Source organism: Labrus mixtus, chromosome 9 (genome assembly GCF_963584025.1).
Source record: "Labrus mixtus chromosome 9, fLabMix1.1, whole genome shotgun sequence".
NCBI lineage: Eukaryota > Metazoa > Chordata > Actinopteri > Labriformes > Labridae > Labrus > Labrus mixtus.
In genome coordinates this window covers 6429439-6451285 of record NC_083620.1, presented here as the reverse complement: position 1 = coordinate 6451285, position 21847 = coordinate 6429439, and the positions used below count along the sequence as shown (strand labels likewise).

At 40.7% G+C, this 21847-nt stretch overlaps 1 protein-coding gene across 1 annotated transcript in view; it reads left to right on the top strand.

Annotated features, from left to right (window-relative positions):
- LOC132979781 (seizure protein 6 homolog) overlaps positions 1–21847 on the top strand; it is a 138882-nt gene that overhangs the window by 100054 nt on the left and 16981 nt on the right. Inside the window, exons 5-9 of the mRNA XM_061045604.1 lie at positions 4731–4916; positions 6990–7158; positions 10181–10347; positions 13345–13539; positions 14482–14620. Coding sequence (XP_060901587.1) covers positions 4731–4916; positions 6990–7158; positions 10181–10347; positions 13345–13539; positions 14482–14620 — 856 coding nt within the window. The remainder of the gene's footprint in view (positions 1–4730; positions 4917–6989; positions 7159–10180; positions 10348–13344; positions 13540–14481; positions 14621–21847) is intronic.

The window sequence follows — 21847 nt, the reverse complement described above, 5'->3', positions numbered from 1 at the left end:
GAAACGGCAGGGTGATCTTGCTGTAACAACATGTCCACCTCCCGCAGCCACGGGCCCCCACCGCGCTGAGACGCTGCTGCAATAAAGCAGAAATAAAATGGATTGCAGGGGTGGAGGGTGGATATGGGGGGTGTACAGTATGTTAGAAGCCCCCCTCTTTGGCTCATTGACTCTCTGGGAGTGTTGGGGGGAAGAAAGAAGAGAGCTGTGTTTTCGCTGCAACAAAGATTAGAGACCGCAGTCTGCCAGCGATTTGTTTCTCCCCTCATTCTTTGCTTTTCAGCTGTCCTGATTCCTGCATCATCTGTGCTCCTCTGTGTTATGTATGATCTCCATGCGGGTGTTTCGGTGCCTTCATCCTCTCTTTCCTCCCGGCTATTTATCATAGTTGATGGCCTCTTGAGGATGACGAGGAGAGGGGTGCAGCCTCAGTGGATTCGACTGTAGTTCTTCTCCATCTCTCTCTCTCTCTCTTTGTTTTTCTCTCTGTGTTCTCTCTGTCAAGACTCAGACTGTGCTCCCTCTGGATCACAGTGGAATTAGGACAATGCAGAAAGTGTCTGGAACATAGTTAAAACAGCATACGAGGAGAAATTTTTTTTTTTAGTTGAAACCACCTCTGATACAACAGCAGCTCCTCTTTGAAAACATCTCATTGCTCTGTCATTATTGATGGGATTATTTCATATAATATGTCAAACACAGATTTTATTCCACAGACGTACTCAAGTCTAACACAGATTGTGATTGTAGAACAACATGTCATACTCCACTGTAAAGACCTTATTATTCCCTTGTATTTTTTATCAAGAAAGTTGAATCAGATCTAAATTAATTTACCTCGCCACGACAGCACAATTGAGAATAAATAAATTAAATAAATCAGACAGGAGACAGAGAATATGCCTACAAGAAGAAAACAGAATCCACCTCAAATACAACAATTTCATTCCTCAATTAGAGCCAAACCTTTTCAAAAAGGGACTAGAGAAATACAATTTTATAATCTGGGCGAACCTGATGAAGCTGCAGGCAGAGGCATGCAGCTATTTCAATATTTTGATCCCAGAGTTGAGTAATGTTTGGACTTTCAGCTCATTTCAGTGGGATCTGGTCAGCAGGTGCTGACATCAATCGCTCATGTAGTCTTTTTCAAGTTTGAAGTAACTTTTGATGAGTATGTTTGGAGATTGTTTCTAATAGTCTGACATTTGCCTCTGGGATTTCAGGACCTCTACAGACAGTATTATTGATGATGAATGTAGCTTGATGCACTTAGAAACTGTACCGTTTCTTTTGCTCACAAACTCTGTGGCACGGAGATCCCAAAGCTCCGGAAACAGAGTGGCTCGATGTGTTAATCTGCGCAGAGTTTGTCAGCTCCTCACAGTAATGTGAGGCCGGTGGTCAGCAGAAATAAATTCTCGGAGGGAGCAAATGAGATTAGAGATGAAGTTTGATCCGAGCCGAGCCATTCCACATCAAAGCCGTTTCACAATGCGACCGTGAAGTAAATAAATTCAATTTACATCCCCGAGCTACAGGGGACCATTAAACATCTCAAATTATTGCTCTTCCCCTGTGATCTACACTGTGGCCATGAGGCCTGATTAGATACAGTCGAGGCCAACGTTTCCTCTCGGCGGTCGTACGGAGAGCTGGCTCAGGGCCAGTTTGTGGCCCCGTGTAGTTTAACAGCAGAGGAAGCAGTAACACATCCTGCTGAAGAACAACTGGTTACGACCCTGAGTCTAAAATTCTAGCAGCAATATAATTTCTTAAATATAAAGCTGCATAAGAAAACAAAGATTTGTTAGTAAGTAGTTCAGTGTATCACACAGGATGTAATATGTTTTTTTTTTATTAACGCACAGTATCTAAACTCCACCACCAGGGGGCTCTCAATCAAAACAACAGCAGAGCCCGTCTTCAAACTTTTTTGTCAAATAATTTTCTTGATTTGCATTCTTTGGCAGCATTCACCCACTAACCCAATGATGCAGATTAAATTGATGGCCAGTGATTGGTGTTCACCTCACTAGCTTAAGGTCAAAGGTCAAATACATTAAAGTGTTTCAGACAATTTTTTGTCATGATTTTAATGTTAGACTGAGCGTATGGAAGCAATTTAGTCGCCTAGAAATGAGTAAATGATTTTTTTTTCAAATGAAGTGAACTTTAGCCATGAAGCTTCTGCTGAGAGCTGAAGCTCACAGCCTGCAACATGTTCATGACCCACACGATCCAAAAGTTCTGTGAGGACTCTATCACTGCATCTAACTCGACATCAACACTGTCATGAAGTTTCTTCTTATGATCCTTATGGCTCCTGACTGAGCTGACATCCAAAAAAGACGTATCTCAGAAATATGAGGGCTGATTAAAGAATGATTTGAATTACTCTGATCCATTAACTTGTGATTGATTCAGACACTGTTGTGCAAGAGTTTGAAATCAGTTGCCTGCTTAATGCTGACATTTTATTCACATGTTCTGGACAATCTTCAGTGTAGTTTGTAATAATAAATGATGTTGCTGCCCATATAGAACTGGTTGAAGCTTTTAAGGAGCGCTGGCTGGCCTTTACAAACACATGAGGGTAATCAGACTCTCTCCTTGATGATGGGAATGAAACATTGAATTGAATCTCTCTCTTTCAAGGGACAAAACTTTTGCTTTATTTTCTGAGATCACCAGAAATAGTTTTGCCCTCCTTTACTACTGACAAAATTGAAGTTCAGCAAGCTTCAATTTCCTCCATATCAATTTCGGAAAATGCCATTTTTCTACCCACTTTTACTTCTGTCATTTCACATTTTCTGTCCTTTACTAGTTGATAGCTTTCTTCTTGTTTGTCTTTAAATGTTAAATACCAACTATTTCCCCGCTGAGTTTCTGGCACGATGCAAAACTTACCAGGACTACGGAGAGAAGGTGCCCTTCTCTTTTCAGTCTTTCCATCACTTTTCAAAAGGAGCACTTTTAACATCACAAGCGTCTGATTGTCAATAATAGTCTGTAAGCATCATTTTCTCTGTAACCTTTATTATTTGGGGACTAGACTTTAGCTGAACGACTCCCTGAGTGTCAAGATGTACCTTCTAGTATGAGAGGGAAAAATAAAAGCAGTGCTTATCAATAACCTTTCATTAAAACCCAAACATGATGAATGGCTATGTGGTGTGAGAAGACAAGACAAAGTGATGTAGCATACAGCCGGCATTTTAGCGCTTGCAGGCAATTTGTCTCAGTGAAAGCTCCCTGTTAGCAGCAGTGTTATGATGCCACAATGCTGCCATGATGGCTCTTTTATCTCTCCTCTAGTCTCCAGTGAGCCTGCGAGTTCCAGACTTTTTGGTTGGCCTGGATATTAATAGCTACGGCTGACCATGGTAATGACTAGCTGAGGGAGTGATAGCACACAGCTCCGGCTCCAGCAGCTAGTCCGGGATGTTGCCCTAATGAGAAATACTTTAAAGACCAACTCTGCTCCTCTTATCTTTATTTCTGTGAGACACTCCGGAGCTGGCAAACATCCCTCAGCACCAACAGAGTGTTGGAAGCGGCCGAGGTCGTAGGTTGTCATTTATTGGCCTGTTAAATCTCCGTACATATTTCCTCGCCTGAGGCTGCAGCGCTGTCCCCAACAGACAGAATCAATAGCCGCTCCACTGCCAAGCCATCCGAGGGGCTAACAATAAAAAACCAGGACAATTACAACGAGATGGATCAGAGTCTTTAGCAGAAATATATTATTAATATGTTTGGAGCAAAGCCAGCGGGGCCCAAGGAAGACAAATCAGAGGCAATAAAACAGACGGTTAGTTAACTGGTCACCTGAGAGCCAGCCTGAACATGATCCTCACACACCGGCATCGATGTGTGTGTGTGTGTGTGTGTGTGTGTGTGTGTGTGTGTGTGTGTGTGTGTGTGTGTGTGTGTGTGTGTGTGTGTGTGTGTGTGTGTGTGTGTGTGTGTGTGTGTGTGTGTGTTGGAAATACTGTCTTACCGATCCAGCAGGTGGTAACCACGGGGGGATGTTGGTACACTAAATGTCACTGTGTTAGTTGCTGGACATTTGTTGTTTTATTTACCTCTTTTTAAACAGACTGCGGGTTGATTAAAAATTAATTTGGCAGTGACAGTTTGGAAAGTCAGCGCTTTTTGGGATTTCTGTCACATTTACAAAAAATAAAATCCTTTCAATACAGCGTGAGATTTTATACGGCAGAGTGGTTAAAGAATAGAGTTGGATGTTTAAACCTATGTAATGCATACACAGACTGCAAAGTAAAATCAAAGACCCGTCCACATCCTCTGTAAATACTGTAATTCTCTACCAGTATTTATCTCAGCACCTTTGCATGCTCCATTGCACTACTGTCTCTTTTCTACAAGTGTTGCCGCTGTGTTTTATGAATCAAAACCAAGCAGCAAACCTGCCGTGTTAAAAAATGAAGCCAATGCGAAAGTGCAAAATCCTGCAGTTTCTCGAGTGTCCACTTGAAGCCGGCCTCAAGATACCAGCTCACATACCCGTTCAAAACATTTCTGTTTTTACAGCAGAAATTAATTTGTTTTCAGCCAGGTTTTTAAAACATGAAATTGGTCTGATTAGCTCATGTCTGGATCGGCAAACACTCTACAGGGGGTGAATTTTTTGATAAGTCGTCTGTTGGATTTTATATCTCTGACTCTTTGATCTTCTTCTTCTCTTTGTTTCTCTGCAGCCTTCGTGCTGAGCTGTGTTTTCCCCCAGCGTCCTCTCTACGGTGACGTATCGGTGAGCAGTCTGCACTCTGGAGGGGAGGCCTTCTTCTCCTGTCTGACCGGCTACCAGCTGCAAGGATCCAGTGTGCTGACCTGCCGCAATGCTAGCACCCCCTACTGGAGTGGCAAGGAACCACACTGCCTGGGTAATTGTTTCAATTATATTCTATCCTCATGAAGAGGAAGAGGAGAAGGAAAAAGAGGAGAAAGAGGAGAAGTAGGAATAAGAGAAAGAGAAGAAAGTGACAGAGGAAGAAGAGAGAGAGGAGAAGAATACAGAGGAGCATGATAACACAAAGGTGTCATCTTCAGTATTGAGAATCAAGATCATTTGTTTCCCTGTTACATATGTCCTCATATTTATGCTACAAATAAAAATGCCAAAGACATACAGTGATGGTGTTTTTATATTGAACATATATCATAAGTAAAGTAGAAACGTTAAAAGTGTTTTATGAGCAGCCGTTTTCAGTTTGTAAAATAAAGATTTATAGTCTTGGTGTTTGTAAAGTTTTTAATCAAAAGTATCATTTTTAGAAGACTTTAAGTAGTTCTGATGTAGCGCTTGCTTTTGCCAGTGATGTAAGATGTGATGTAGTTTGTGTGTGTGTGTTTTTGTTGTGTGTGGAGTTTTGTCTACCATGTCCTTAGTTTCAGGATCAGCATTTATGCAACAGTGAAAGACTGTGATTTCTTTGTCAGTTAGTAGTAATGCTGTTTAACACCAAAAAATAAGATAAATCCCTTAAATTTGTAAATCTACTTGGCATTAATCAAAATTCTGATTCTGAAATGTGATAAGATCAATCTTAGTTGGGGGTTTACTGGTGAATATCAGAGCGAGTGTTTTCTGTGCCTCGCCTGTCTTCTTCCAGCGTTTCAAACACTTCCTCTCAAAAATCTCAGATGTTCAGCTCTCTTATTCCGAGGACTTGCTGCCGAGAGTTATCTATTGGACCTTCTGCTCCTTCTGCATGACAGGCACGGGGAGCAGAAAGACCTGCTCTCCCACAGGAGTGTGTCATTGATGAATGTTTATTTTTTTTCTCTTTCTTTGCTCCGACGAGGTTGGCTGATGAATAATAAGTGACCTTTTTACTCCTGACCTCTCCAAATCGACTCGGATTCACAGCACACGGAACGTTTCTCTGAAAGCTATTTCAAAGGGTGTTTATGTGGCTGCGCTTCTGTATCTCTGCCATCTTGATTGTGTGCGTGTGTGTGTGTGTGTGTGTGTGTGTGTGTGTGTGTGTGTGTGTCTAAGTGTGTGTGTTGGTATGTGTGTTTGTGTGTGTGTTTGTGTGTGTGTGTGTGTGTTGGTATGTTTGTGTGTGTGTGTGTGTGTGTGTGTGTGTGTGTGTGTTGGTATGTGTGTGTGTGTGTGTGTGTGTGTGTTGGTATGTGTGTGCGTGTGTTTGTGTGTGTGTGTCTGAGCATAAAGCAGGTGTATGGAGGTGTGATTACTGAAGGCTGGGCAGGATGCCACTGGGTTTACTCTTCCTGCTCTGCTTTAATTAAGCTTTGTCTGCATGAGTAACCTTGACCTGATCAGCTGGGAAAACACACACACACACACACACACACACACACACACACACACACACACACACACACGTATACACACACACACACACACACACACACACACACACGTATACACACACACACACACACACACACACACATGCACATCTTCCTTGATGGATTTTCTGTTTGTGTTGGCAAATCTGATTTTATCTTGAACAATAATTTCTTTCTTACCTTATTTTCTCGGTCCCCTCCGTTCTCTTGAATTTAAACTCAAGTTGATGGAAAACAGATAAAACTGGTCAATTTAAAGCGTCAGCTAAGACAAAATAAAAACATATTTTCTCACCTTCAACATCAAACCCACCAGTTGGGAACCACTGGTTTAAACCCTCCAATAAAAAATAATCATTGGTTAAGAATTGTTGCTTTGTCTACGGCGGGGAAAATAAACGCAGCAACATTAGACTGCTGTGAAAATAACCATTTGTCTTAAGGAGATGACTCACAAGAAGAAGAAGAACATTGTTGACCGTGTGTGTTTAATTCTGACTTCATAGTTTGCAAATGAATTGCAGATGTGATTCCATTTGTCATTGTTTTATTTCAGTACATTTTGAGTGTAAAAAAATCTGCATTTCTCGATTTCATCTTCCCTCTCTTCTCCTCCTCTCTCTCTCTCTCTCTCTCAGCCGCCTGTGGAGGTTTGATGAGGAACGTCACAGTCGGTCGAATCGTCTCTCCGGGGTTTCCCAGCAACTACAGCAACAACCTGACGTGCCACTGGCTACTGGAGGCCTCCGAGGGCCAGAAACTGCACGTCCACTTTGAGAAGGTTGCTCTGGCTGAGGATGACGATCGGTGAGCAGAATGTTCAACTTCATTATGAGGATTGTCTGTCGTTAGGAATATAAAATCAAATGACTGTGTTTGCAGTAAAGTTGTGTTTTCTTTGATTTATGATGATTTCCACTGTTAGCGTTCAAGTATCAGACAGCAAGGAAGTGGATTCCCAAATCAAGATCATTTAACAGCAAGTCCCGGATACTTTTGGGGCAGCATGAAATATTTAACAGCCCCACCTCTTCACCTTCTGTCTCAATCGCAGTCTCTCTTGTTGAACATGAAAATGGTCCAAATTGATGATGTTAGATAATGCCAGAACATGTGAGCTACTGATAGATCAGTGTAAGTGCAGTCTCCTGCTTCATTCTCTGTTAGCAGTGATATATCACCTTCCTCTCCTCTCCTGCACGTTCCTTCACTTATGTGCAATCATCGGGCCTCTCATTCTTCGTACCCTCGGCTTTGTCCCTGTGAGAACATTATTTCTGAGGGCTCTGCAGGGTAACAACTGGCTGTCAACGCGCTGACAGTACAGTGTCATTTTAGCAGCATGGGGCTCTCATTACAGAGGGCTGAAAGAAGGAGCCACAGGGGGGAAATTAGCTGAATAATCCATTTTGTATAGCAGCCAGTAGCTGCTCTGGGCTGCTCTTATTCTCCGGCTACAAATAAAGAGCTCACAGATATAAAGAGACATCTGGACGGCTGTGAGGAAACTGAGAGATCACAAACAAGAGGAGACTTGGCTTGGGTGTAAAAGGAAGTGGAAGAACAAGAATGTCTTGCAAGCAGCCATCTGCTTTTTTTGGTCACTTGTGCGTTCGATTTTGAGGACTTTTAATGTCGTTCCAATGCTTGATGAAATAAACATCACCCAAAAAAAAAAACTTTAATGGATTTCTGGCTCCATCCATAGATGCAAAGTTGAACATTTATAAGATTTGATATTTTATTTTATATTCATATTCAGATCTTTATCTTAGTTATACATATTTGCTAACTGGGCAGTTTTTGCAAACTCTGCATGTTTGGCAACTATCAACAGAAATAAGATGTAGCTCATGTCTTAGCAAGTTGTTCAATTTGTCACATATCAGCGACACAGACGACAAATTCTGTGGCATATGTTCCAAATTAATCAGTGTTTAATAATCCATATTAAAGCGATGTCAAGGTTTTCAGGTAGATACTGAATGTTTATTGGCAAATATGGACAGAGGACCAAAGCAGATAGGCATCCATGTATTATACTTACATGAGAAAACAACCCGAGATAAGTCGTTACCATGGGAACACAAATCATTTCAGGTTGTTTTTTTGAGATCTTCATTTATTTATCTGGATATCTTCATTCAACAAAACTATTTTCTGTGATGCAGCTACAGATCTCAATGTATTTATGTAATTTTCTCGAGTTAACAACACTGCATGGTTTTTCTGGTATAATGAGTAACTTCTGTTTTTTTTTTTAATTAGATCTCAACTTATTTATCAGGCTATGATGAATTAACAGCACTGATTTTCCCCTGATAATTAGTAGAAAAAAAAAATAGTTTTCCCGGGATAATAAGTGACTTTTGGTTGTTGTTTTTCAAGCTCTAAATTTATTTATCTCATTCTCTCGGGATTACCAACCTTGTTCAAATAAAACAAAACATTAGGTTGATCAATGTGAAAGGTCAGACATGTTATCATTTCCCACAGATAATTAAGTCTAATTTCATGTCGTTGTTTTGCAACTCTGTGTATATTAGATAAAGAAGTAGAGATCTTGATTACTTGTTCTCCTTTTTGTTTATACTTATTTGCATAACTAAAATTAAATGATTTGAAAAAGGACCACATAACTAGAATGTAGTAGAATACTAATTTTATAAAAATAAATCTAACACTAATTTTATTCTTTATGAAAATTACTTTTAACACCATTAAAGAAAAACATTCTAACCTCCATCTGAGTTCAGTAAGTGTGAACAGAAGCATAAAGAATAAATGTAAATATAGATTTTATGTTGACATCAAGGCTCTGCTGCGCTCTGTTACTCTCTCTCTGGCTACCTGAGCAGAATAATTTAAGTGATCAAAGGCAGAGCGAGTAGGGATCAGTGCACAGCACCATGGGAGAGAGCATGAGGCAGCAGAGCCACAGGTGGAGGAGGCTGCTGTGACATGTAAAGGATCAAGTCTGACTGTTTAAAAAGACCTCCAACCCGGGACATGAAGCATCAGAGAGGTCACGTTTGTCTTACAGGCTTCTTTCCACACGACAGCCGAGCTTCACCCCAGGAGGCCATATTCCTGCTTTTAGATATCACACTCGTAGACTGTATGAAACATGGACGTAGCTTCAGTGATGTGACCCATTTGGTTCCAAAGCGCAGTTTTGAAGCCCAACTATGGAGGTCGCCAGATTGAAAATGCTGTCTCAACCAAGCTTTCAGTCAAACTAACATTGAAGTATAGGTCATTTAAAGCCAGTGGAAACTTATATCAACAATGTCCTTCTAACTGTTAAATGTCTGTATTTTTTTTTTTTTTTTTTTTTTACAGTTATCATTTAAAAAAGCTTTAGTTTTAATGTTTTAATGTTAGTTTTAATGTTTGTTGTATGTTTTAATCTAAATTCGAAATATTTATTTTTTATTTTTTAGTTTCTGATAGTGTTTGTCTAATTTAGGGTTTTAGTTCAGTGCAAATATTTCAAACATAACTAATTCAGCCCCTCCCTCCACCCTGACCTCATATCACTGACAGTGGAGCTCTGGTCTTAAAACCATTACTGTGCCATCGTTGTGAGCAGAGCCGGAGCAATATCTAGGAAAATGTGATCGCCCATACTTCAAAAGGTCAAAGAAGCAAAAAGAGCTGCTTTTAGACAGTTGGTTAAAGTGTTCAGTTTAATTTCACTCAGATTTTTGTGGAAGCTTAACAAGACTCTCAGCTTTGAAATCAATGAATTCATTTGGACTATAAGAGTAGAAAAGGTAGCTAAGTACCGGGTTCGTTTTAAAGACTGATTCCTATTCTTCTCTTCCAGATTGCTGATAAAGAACGGTAACAGCATAGATGCAGCTGCTCTGTACGATTCATACGAGGTGGAGTATCTCCCCAACGAAGGTCTGCTCAGCTCCTCCAAACATCTTTTCATCGAGCTGACCACAGACGCTGCAGGAACATCCACCGGCATGGCCATCAGGTACCAAGGTAAGCACCACGGCTACGGCTAACTGAAGGCTGTGTTCAACACGCTGGGGTCATGAAGGATTTTGCTTCATGCAACAAAGAACAGAAAAAAACATTAAATCTGAACACATCTGAAAGTAAGAAACTTCATGTAAAAGATGTCATTTCTTTAATTGCTCGAGGCCAAGTACAGCTCAGGAACAGTCAGAAACATCTGGCCTGCTGTAGATTCTCAGTGAATTATCCAATTAAAGATATAATGAATAGGACCTTCAATAGCAGCTTGAATGCTAACTGCAGAGTGAATGGCTCACTGGTGAATGGGGGTCAAGAGTTCTAGCTGGGAAATTCAAGTAATGGAGGCCGACAGGACGACCTAAAGTGCAGCACAAAATGAATGAACGCAGAGAGAAGATTAAAATGATTTCAAAAGGTGAAAAGAAAAAGTAAATATATGTTGGAGGAAGAGATCTGAAGTTTGTGAGAAAAGTTTTTTAGAGGTTCTTCAGGTTTCCAGAAGGTTGAACAGATTTGTAAATGTAGCTCTTCTGTCGCAGTCTCCTCTCATGGATCAGACTTTAACTTGATTCCTGAGAGGATTAGTTTAAATAAAAGGAGCAATCTGTGAGATATCTACTGAATTAAATCATAAAATGACCTTACTATATGATCAGACATTAAGGAAACATGCTATGTTGAAGTGCTGGCTTCTCTGACAACAATGCAGCAGCCAGTATGTCCTCCTTCTAACTTTAGATTCGGGTCCTGAATGCTCTGGATTTGTTTGAACCAGAGAAGATCGGCGTCTTTTGCCAGGCAAACCAACAGGTGTTGCAGCGACAGGTTCAGATAGAACTGATTCGACCCAACATTAAAAGCCTTATTTTTCTAAAAAGCTCCACGATCGGAAATGTTTGAAAATGGAGAGAGGTTAGAGCACAGAAAGGTTTCAAGTCTGATGCAGAGCTGGATAAACACTGAAGCTTCTATGTCTATGAGATGGCAACTTCACAGCAAACTTTATGTCAATTAGAAGATGTTGTTTAACTGCTCTATCTCTTTATTTCTACATATATCTTGATATCATTTTTGATCTTTCAATTGCTTGCTTGGACGGTGAAAAGTAGTTTAACCTCATGCTGTGTTGAAGAAGACTTGAAACTAAAGATTGGGAGCACAAAATCGTTAGGAAAAAAAGTTTTAATCAAGTGAGAAGTTGAATTCTATTTTTAGAGATTAAAAAAATACAACTTCTTTTTGTGTCCAGTGGTGTAGAGGAAATGCAGTATAATATCACTAACCCTATGTACAAAAAGCGTCTTCATATTTCAGACCCAGAGGCTACCTGCACTTCTTTGGATACATACACTCTAGTTTTTAAAATGATCAAGGACATATATAATGTACCTTTTTCTTTCTTTCTTTCATCTGTTGCATTAGCAGCTATTTAATGGATGCATTCTTACATTAAAGCTCTAAACTTTCTTCCTCTTGTTGCTTTGAAATAAGAGTCAAGGACAAGTACACTACATGGACTCACAGTTTCCTGCCAAACCCATATATAAGAGCATCTATATGATGCACTTTACCGTCAGTTCAAAGTAACCTAGTTTCAGAGAGCAGGATTCATCTTATAGTCGGGCTGAGATGTCACTTAGCTCCTCTTTTCTCATGTCCTCACATTTGTCTCAGGGGCTCGTCTCTGGTCCTCGAGGACCACGAGGAAACACAATCAGTGTAATCTGTTTAGGCCTCCGCTTCACTGCCGCCAATGGGATTAAGTCCAAAGGGAGCGGCGGACCTCATTACGACCATTAACAGAATATAATGCTCCTCAGCTAACAGATGTGATGCTTCCTCCTTTATCCTGACACACCATTCCCACCGGCTGATCTCATCCATGCAACATTTTTAACTGCCACTCCATCTTCAACAATGGGTCCATTAGGAACAATTAATGGGTTCTGAAATTCATCGTAAAGGTTATATTCATTGAGGCTGGTCTTATAAAAGTTAGTAATTGGAGCTAATGTATTCTGGACACATTCAGAAATATATCCCTCTACCGCAAAGTACATGTTATACATGTTTATTAATAGTATTTAAAATATCTATACACTGTCTGCTTTTTAACAAAGTTATAAGAGAGAAATAATATCTAATCTGGGATATTTTGAAGACAGACAAGATGAAGATAGACAATGTTCTGGCCCTCATTTTAATCGTCATCAATGACTATTCAAACTTCCAGTTTTTCACTATTGCAAAGAGCTGAGCTGAGTTTTAAGCCTCTTGTCAAAGAGTTACATCGCTCCCGTCTGTCAATCAGGTCAACTATGCGCCCTATTGTGAATGACCCTTATCCTTCATGAAATAAAATGATGACAGGGGAGTTATTAAAAAACTCACCCCTCTGTATAGTTTGTGTCAATCCAGACATGAGCTTATCAGACCAATTTCGTTTTCTGTACCAGGCTGTAAACATGTTAATTTCTTCTGTAAAAACTGGATTTTTTGAATGGGGTGTGTATATGACTTTTGGGCACCTTGGATCCAGCCTCAAGCGGAACCTTCGATGAGCTGCAGGATTTTACACTTCGACATTGGCTTCATTTTTCAACACAGGAGGTTAACCGCTTGTTTGCAGCGTGTTGTTTAGCTTGGTGCTTCATGTTACTCAAAGTATTATTCTTGGCGGTGGACAAAGTTTTCCTTCCTGCACATAGTCTACAACTCACTGCAATATTTTTATCCTTTACCAGGCAGGGAGGGAAAAAAGTCAGTATTTCCAAGACAGAAAGCTCACATCTGAATGATCACTGTCCTGTGTGTGTTTACTGTACCCAACATTATGTGTCCCAGAATGCAACTGTGCTGACTTACCTGTTACCTTGCCTGCTGGATCGATGTCAATAAACCTTAACCTTGTGTTGTTGTCGGCTATTTCACATGAAGTAACAAGTGATTTTAAATCTCTGTAATTGTAACAGTGTTATTGAATTTGTCTTTGCACCTCAGCCTTTGCAGCGGGCCACTGCTACGAACCCTTCGTAAAGTACGGGAACCTGACGAGCAGCGACAGCACCTGGGCGGTGGGAGCTGTGGTTGAGTTCACCTGTGACCCCGGCTACACTCTGGAACAAGGATCTGTCACCATCGAGTGCATGGACCCAAACAACCCGCAGTGGAACGAGACGGAGCCGGCATGCAGAGGTCTGTATGTCTGAGAGGAAGTGACTCATTTTGTGTTTCACTACGACGTCTTTGTACTTATTTTATGATAGATTACAGCAGAGGACGACTTTCCATCAGGATGAAATACTCATTTAAACAAAGCAAATATCGCAGAGTCAAAAAAGTGCAGGAATGGATGAGGTTTCCTAGAGTTGTAAATAATGAAAGACACAAGTTTGGACGCCAAAGCATGCCTGTAACCAAAAGTGAGTGGAGATTGTTTTAATGGATTTGTTTACTCTGTCAGGTAAAGGAACGGACATCAATTCAAGTCTAGTTTATTTGTATAGCACGTTTAAACTGCCTCAGCTGACCAAAGATGTTTAGCTCAGACTAGCTTAGACTTGGCAGAAATGATACTTGGACAACCTGCAAAGTAATCATCTTTACCTATATTTAAATCAATATTATAAGTGTAACTCTGTTTGCAGCTGACTGATTCTTTTAATTTTATTCAGAAATAAATACTAATTATACGTTTTTCCCCTGATTTACTTCAACTGTGCCTCTTTGGATTGTATATTTTTTGATGATTCAAATGTTATCGCATCAGTGCAAAATTCTTAAATTGGCTTTGATTCTAAAATGGGAAAATAAACTCAGGAGAAAACATGTTTGTATATTTTGCAAAGTAAATATTGAAGAAAGGTTTTCTTTGAATCAGCCCTCTAACTTGAGAGCTATAGCTGTGATTATGATTGGTCTCGGTCCAAATTTTAAATAATGTTACTTGAGACTGTTTGGGTTGTGCAAAAAGCATCATGGTGTTCTTATCTCTTTCCCTGCTTGTGTTGTGTTTTATGCAGATCATGTGCAATATGCTGCATGTTGTTTGCGTCTTTCATTGGTATGTGCTTGTCTGTTACCACTGAAGTAGTCAGTGCCTGATCATATTCATGTTTGTGTGTGTGTGTGTTCCAGCGGTGTGCAGCGGTGAGATCACGGACTCAGCTGGAGTGGTTCTGTCTCCTAACTGGCCTGAAGCGTACGACAAAGGACAGGACTGCATCTGGGGAATCCACGTGGAGGAGGACAAGAGGATCATGCTGGACATTCAAGTGTAAGGTCCCCCCTCGTTAACCTTTGATGAGCATGAAACCAACATTTACACAAACCCGTTTTTTCTCTGGACTCTCTGAATCAAATCATCAGGAAACCGTCTTTATCTCCCGCGCTTGGACATTAACAGTCGAACCCCCCCACCCCCCCCCCCACCCCAACCCGACTTCAAACAGTGACACAAAAAACGTTTTCAGATTACAAAGCGCTCCCTCGCCATGACGGGTAAAACACATTAAAAACACAACGTGCTGCTAATGAAAGAGCGCTCCGCTTGTGAATGAGATGCGTAAGTGCCACGCAGACAAAGGTTAATTAGGTGCAGCCGAGAAAACTAATTATATCAGGGGGGGTTTGTTTGGAAGCCCCCCCCCGCCCCCCTGTACTGTCTGCTGTGTGGAGTCGAGGGTGCGAGTGTACAGGATGTGAGTGTGTGTTTCCTGTGATTGTGGTGCCAAGGTGAACACACAACACTACACACCGCCGCCGTGTCACAGCCCGATAAGTCAGTCAGCCGCAGAAAATCACTCGCCATTTGCAAGCAAATTAAGAAAAGCTCATTAGCATACGTTGCATCTTTAGCTCTGTTATTTTTTTCCCCTCTCTCTTTTTTGTCTCCGAGCAGCACCTGAGCTCTCGTTGTGCTTTAAGAACCAGTGATTAATGGCCTCCTTTGGTTTTCAAAGAAAGTGTGTCAACATAAGTAATTGCTGCTGTTTTTAAATTACGCAGGTGGTTCAGTAGAGGTGAAGATGCGATGTGAAAATATTTAGACAATACAACACCCTCAAACTTGTGGAAATTACACGTTATCAAATGAATCACTCAGTGACAGGTTCAATATGAGTTTCATAAAAGCTACAAATAAAGTTGTTCCCATGAATATGAAGACTGTACATCACTCTTTTTATAGTGTTGATAGAGACAGGACAATAGTACTTTTAAGGTCTACATAAAATCTCCTGAGTGCATGTCATGGTTGAAATCTGTAACAGGTTGTACAAGTCTAATGGGATTGTACTTTTTAATAAACAAATTCAAACTTAAATGTATTTTTTTAGTTCAGTAAAACACCAAACTCTTATATCAGACGACACTAGACTCAAGCTCGATTCGAAGATTATTTGTTATTAAAGTTCTCGGCTGTCGAGAATCAATCAGTGTTTTCGGACCAAATGGTTCTGGGGACTTTTTGAAGAGGAACTATTCCCTGAGAACTACACGCCATGGGGAGTCTTTTTTTGTCTGCATTCACACTGCCATGGTACCTACTCTGAAGCAGGAGCTAAAAAGGTTCCTCTAGATGTGGTTCTAGGAACTAAAAAAGTTCATAGTTCCTGCGGTGTGGAATCAATAAAAAAGGGGGGATGGGTCCAACAGTTCCTAGAACTATGAAAAAGTTCCTGCGGTCAAAAACCACCTAATGACGACTATCTTTCTGTTTCATGTCAGGCACACATCCGAGAAACGTTGTAGATAATTTAAGCTCCAAACCTTCTGAACAATAACTGCTGTAAGTTGATTTTGAGACTCTGTAAAGTTTGCAGCCTGCCGGCTGACCAGATTGAGAGTGGTCGCATTGAAGCTGTTAACCAGCGAGATAATTTCCTCAGCCTCCGCCTCTTCACCTCTTACTAAGTTAACCGAGTTTGGTTGAGACATCATCAATATGGCAGCTGCCTTCATTGGGTTTCAAAATTACACTTCAGAAACAGATGGGTGACATCACTGATACTACAGCCAGGTTATATACAGTCTATAGGAATGACATGCTGTGGACTCGAGGGCCGCCCACTTACAGCCTCTGTACATGAGGCGAGCAATATGACAACGAGGCTATCCGACGCCTGTATTCTTCTAGTTTACTGTGTGAGCCTGTGTGTGTGTGTGTGTGTGTGTGTGTGTGTGTGTGTGTGTGTGTGTGTGTGTGTGTGTGTGTGTGTGTGTAGAGGGATAAAGCTGTGAAAAATCTGCAGCTCAAAGTAAACTTAAGGTGTCAGCACACTGTGGTCCAGTTTCCCACACCGGGCTCATGGGAATAAAGCAGAAACGTGAATTTCCACAGAGAGAAGCTTCCTGTTGTAGCACGGCGTCTGCGCTCGGTCTAAGCAGCACACACCTGCAGGTGTGTGACCACCTTTATGAAGCTTATCAATAGCAGCTGTTCTCTTCGAGCCCTGTGGGCACACAGTGTACAGAGACGTATGAGGCCTTTAACAAGGTCCCTGGGTATCAGTCGTTCACACTCCACACACACACACACACACACACACACCTGTGCATACCTGCACATATCTGCTGCTCCATCTGTGTAATGGCAGCGGGGACATTATCACCAAGTGTATCAAATGACTTTTATAGATGGCCTTCAATGAACGAGCGGGGAGTGAGAGGTGTGATTAAAGTTAAAGAGAGGTGAGTGAAATAGATGAAACCACCGTCTCAGAACGAAATAAAGACCACTGCCTTCAGCTTTGTTCAGAATATTATCTGTTTTTAAAACAGTGGGAATTAGTCTGCATTGTTAAAGGCACAATCCACCTCATGTACATTATAAGAACCCATTTTGTGATTTTGAAGCTCATTTAATGATCTTCTTCTACAACATGCCTCATATCCATCTCCCAGAATAACTTTCCTTTATTAATTTTTAAGCAACTGAAACAACAACCGTCACTTAAAACAACTTCTAGGGCTATTTAACAAAAGAGTTGAGTTTCGACTCCTCTGACTGGAGATTTATGTTTTTAAATATGGAGAAAATGATCACAACAAGGTATATAGGATGTATATTATAGGTTTGTTTTGTTCTTACGAAGCTATAGTATATGAGGGCATGATACACTAATCATGCACTAACAGGGGCGTGTCTAGAGAGGTGGCATGGGCCCCCCTTGAATCATATTGGCCACCCCAGGGGCCACTCCAAAATCCTTAACTAGGATTGGCTATATGCCTTGCCAGAGGTGGGACTTTTGCAGCTCATAGTTTTCAGTGTGCAGATGTTTGCAATTTTTGCAAAGTCGATGTGATCAGTGCAGACAGAAGAGGTAAATAAATGCTCTTCACACTCACTTCAGGCTCACCCCTGCACATGTCAGTTCCCCAGTTAGGCCACCCCAGTCCAAAAAGTGTGGACATGCCTCTGTGCACTAGTAAAGGTGTTAGTATATTATATAAGTTTTAGATTTGTACAGGTCGACAAGACCCCAAGTTTGATCCACATTTTGTAAGACAGAGCATCAGCAGAGGAAAGTGGCTCATGTTGAGAATATCAACATCAGAAGTCTGTGACAGAATAACGCAAGTTTCATCTCAACACCTCCGGTAGTAAAATATTCTGAAAACTTTCAGTCAAACATATTTAAAACCGTTCCGCTCTGTATTTCAGATCTTTGTAGCAGTGGAAACAACAGGTCTTAAAGGGAATGTGTGAGGGTAAAACACATTGCCAGCTGGTCCCGGGGGTTAGGGCCAAACCCGAAGCCTGTTTTTTCAAATTGAACTAAATCAAATTATGGTCGGGAAGGAGGCTGAGATTGATTTTTTTCTCCACAGATGCTCAGCAAGGCCGCTCAGAGCCGTGTTTAGCTTAATCACAACAAATTTGACGCCAGCCGACAATATTCCTCAATCTGCCGCGCTGTGAGCAGGTGAGACGCTTCATCCGTTAGCAATCACATAAACATGCAGCACCAGGTGTGTTGAGGATGGTGTGCTGGTTTTAATATGTTTGTGAGGACATGCTGCACCAGGTGTGTGTAGGAGACGTCATGCTGGGTTTCATAGATTTGTGAAGACGAGCTGAAGATCTTTATAAAGACGATAAAGGTTTATCAAGGTGAGGCTGTTTCATTTCACATCTGATGCCTGCAGGATATCGGTTTCAGAGAAGGTTGATATTTTGTTTAAGATGATTGTGCAAGAACTATTTTGGGACTTTAACCTTGACTTCATGATGTGCACAGAGAAGCATCTGCACTGCTCTATTTTCTCAAGTTGGGAATATTTTAAGTGTGAGTCGGGGATGCATATGAGAATTATTTATACTAGAAGAGAGTCCTTTGAGAGTGAACACAACTCAGAGTGTGAATGGATGATTGTGTTTGTGTGATGTTGTGAAATATACCCACTCTCATGCTGATTTAGCTTCTATGACTGGGAACACACAGAATACGTTAGTGGTACTAAGATCACTGGGGGGGGGGGGTTAGAGAAACTACTATGGTTAAGTTTAGCCCAGCCTTACAGTGAGATAAATCTAGCATGCCATCCTTGAATTGATGCGGCAGATATGAATGGCTGCTGCAATCTGTGAATGCCAAATTATCTGTTAGTATCTATCAACAGGGCCAGTATTAAGAAACCAACAGTCAGCTGATATAAACTTTTTAATCAAAAAGAAATCTGTCAGAGCATTTGGACAAAGATTAGTGCCACTTTCCTTCCTGTGATGGTGCTTACACACATGAACAAAACTCCTGATAACTTCCTGAACTCTTCAGGGCGTGCTGCACTTGTGAATGCAAACAGCTGAGTTTTTCACTCCGACTTTACCTAGCCCCCTATTACATTGTCCACGTGAAGTCAGAGTGAGTTGATGTGAGAACACAGCAGGAAATATTCAGGAAAATTCAACGAGTGCAAGTGGGAAAGGATGATATGCAAATGTTGGATGACGGTGCGATCTGTGCATGTGTTGAAACTTGTTTGTTATTTTTTGTGTTCCTGTGTGTTCTTTACTACTTTTTTGTTGATATGAATATGTTGAACTGCCAAAGTATTGGTATTAAAGCAAAGCACCGTCATCATAGTGTCAGAATCTGTTGATTCATTTAACATGGTCGAAAAAAGTGCATCAGCAAATCCAGATACGATACACTTTATTTGCTCTTTGGGGAAATTTGTCTTGGACTCAAAGTGCTGCTTCCACAGTTTTTATCCAGTTAAAAACTTTGGAACAGACGGGCCCAGCTCACATCAAGTTTGAGGATCAATGTGTGCATTGTAAAAGTGGGAACTTTTGGAGGACAGAAGACAAATGTTTCCGCTTGTGGAAAGACAAACACTCCACATCCCTCTCTTCACAAACTCTTATCTCTCTCATTTTTCCACTTTCTGTTAAGACGTAAAGAAATGAAACATTTCATCTTCTGTCAGGCCGTGTGTCGATTGAATCCACGCCTCTTGAACCTTTGATTTTCCAGCGTTGCCGTATAGTGATTAATAGCTCAATCTCAGGCTGGCTAATGAGTTTTATCAGGAGCCACTGGTGATTAATTAGCAACAGCAGAGAACATGTCACCACTTTATTCGGGCTAAGCCGTTTCCTCCACGCTCTAAATCTTCTCTCTACAAAGAGATAGCTCGGCCCCAGGTGACTCTTAGAAACAGCTCCGAGGTTTGTAAGAGTTGAGCTCTGCAGGCTGCGGTCACATCGGCACAAACACACGGACGGCCCTTTAACAGTCAGTGTGACTGTGAGCGTGCTCATTCAGCATGACGGAGATTAATTCATCTCAAAGAGGAAACGTCCACTCTAATCAACATCAGGAGGAGCGTACTCCTCTTCAGCAAGAAAAAAACATCTGTAAATATAAAAGTGAAAATTTAGGTTTTTGAATACAAGGTTATTATTTTCACATTTCATTCCTTTTTGACTTTTTGACATTTGGGCGTCATAAATGGTTGGAAGAGAAGTTTGGTTTGGGCCTCCAGCAGCTTTCCAGGAAATGTTAATTTCACAGGATTTCTCTTCAATTAGTGTCAAACATCAAGACCGATTTAATTTTCAAGACGAGTGTTTTCAGCCTGTAAAAAAAAAAAGATAAAAAGTGCTTCTAGAGGAGTTCTAAAGGAGATAAGATCTGAGTTTTTTGACCCATAAATGTCACTATAATCAGTCAAATGGCCCCTGCTTTAACAATACAGTATATCACAGGATTATAACGTGTAAGCAGCGATCCACTGTCATAACTGTCCAAGCTGGAGAACATTTTAGTGTTTTCTTCAACCAGCATCTTTTTGTTAATGTTCATTATACTGCTTATAACACGGCTACTTCCTGTGGAAATCAATAATTTAGAATCATTGATTTGGAAATGATTTTAATGATTTAAAAGTGATATATTTCTTCCACTGAATAAATAGTTGTTTGGAATCCACAGTTAGAGCTGTATCCATAGCAACGGTTAACTCTGTAATCATAAAATAAGCTACACTAGCTGTTATTACTTTAATCATTAGTCACTGTCTGAGTCTGTAGACATTTTCTTTTCCATCCAGCAGTCTCTTGAACACCGCCGAGTCCCGTACTCTGTTCTGTTACGTGTTGCCTTTACATGCAGTTTTCAGTTTCACTGATCTCTCTGTCATAGCCTGCAGTTTTTGCCTTTTTTAACCTCTTTTGTCCACTGTTGTCGTCTCCTTTCTCCTTCCCTCACACTAAACAGAGCGATGTCACATTAACCGGACTTCTTGGATAAGAGCCACGTCCTTAGCAACCATGTTCTTTTCTTAGTAACATTTTTTTCCCTTCTTAACAACAGTGATTTAGACTGTTGTTATGCGTATTAGCTTATTAGAATCAAGTATTTTAACACAGCCGAGTGATACAAATGTTGTACATCTATCCCTGCTATAATCTGATGAAATGAAATGAAAGATACTTGGTAATCTGTCGGGGGTTTTTGTTACCATCACCAACCTTTTTTTTTTGATTGCACTCTGTTTTTCTTGTTTAAATTATCCTCCTACAACAAAGGGTATGTGTTAAAAGTGATCAGTTATTATTGTGGCTAAAACTCTTTATTTTACTTTGATATAAGATAATGTAGAATCTAAAAACTCTGGCCTTCCTGGCATTGTCATCCTGGCCCCGATCTCTTCAGCAGCAGTGAAACACGATCTGATCTGTTCCTCATGAATGATGTAAGGCCTGTCGATAAAGAGTGACCTTGGTTTGACCTGAAATCGTCACGGCCCTCTAAGAGCAATTACTGTCACTTTAAAAATGCAGGAGCTCCGTGTGTGTGCGGAGTTATCTTCTGTCTGACACCTCTCATGGGCAAAAGAGTTATATACGTGTGTTTACAGAGATGTTTGACCTAAAGGTTTTGTGACCATGCCCTCAAACATTACAGGGTGAATTTAAAGGAAAAAAACATCAATGTCACTAAATTGGTTCTACAGCCATTTGACAACCAAATCATTAGATTCAGACTTTATT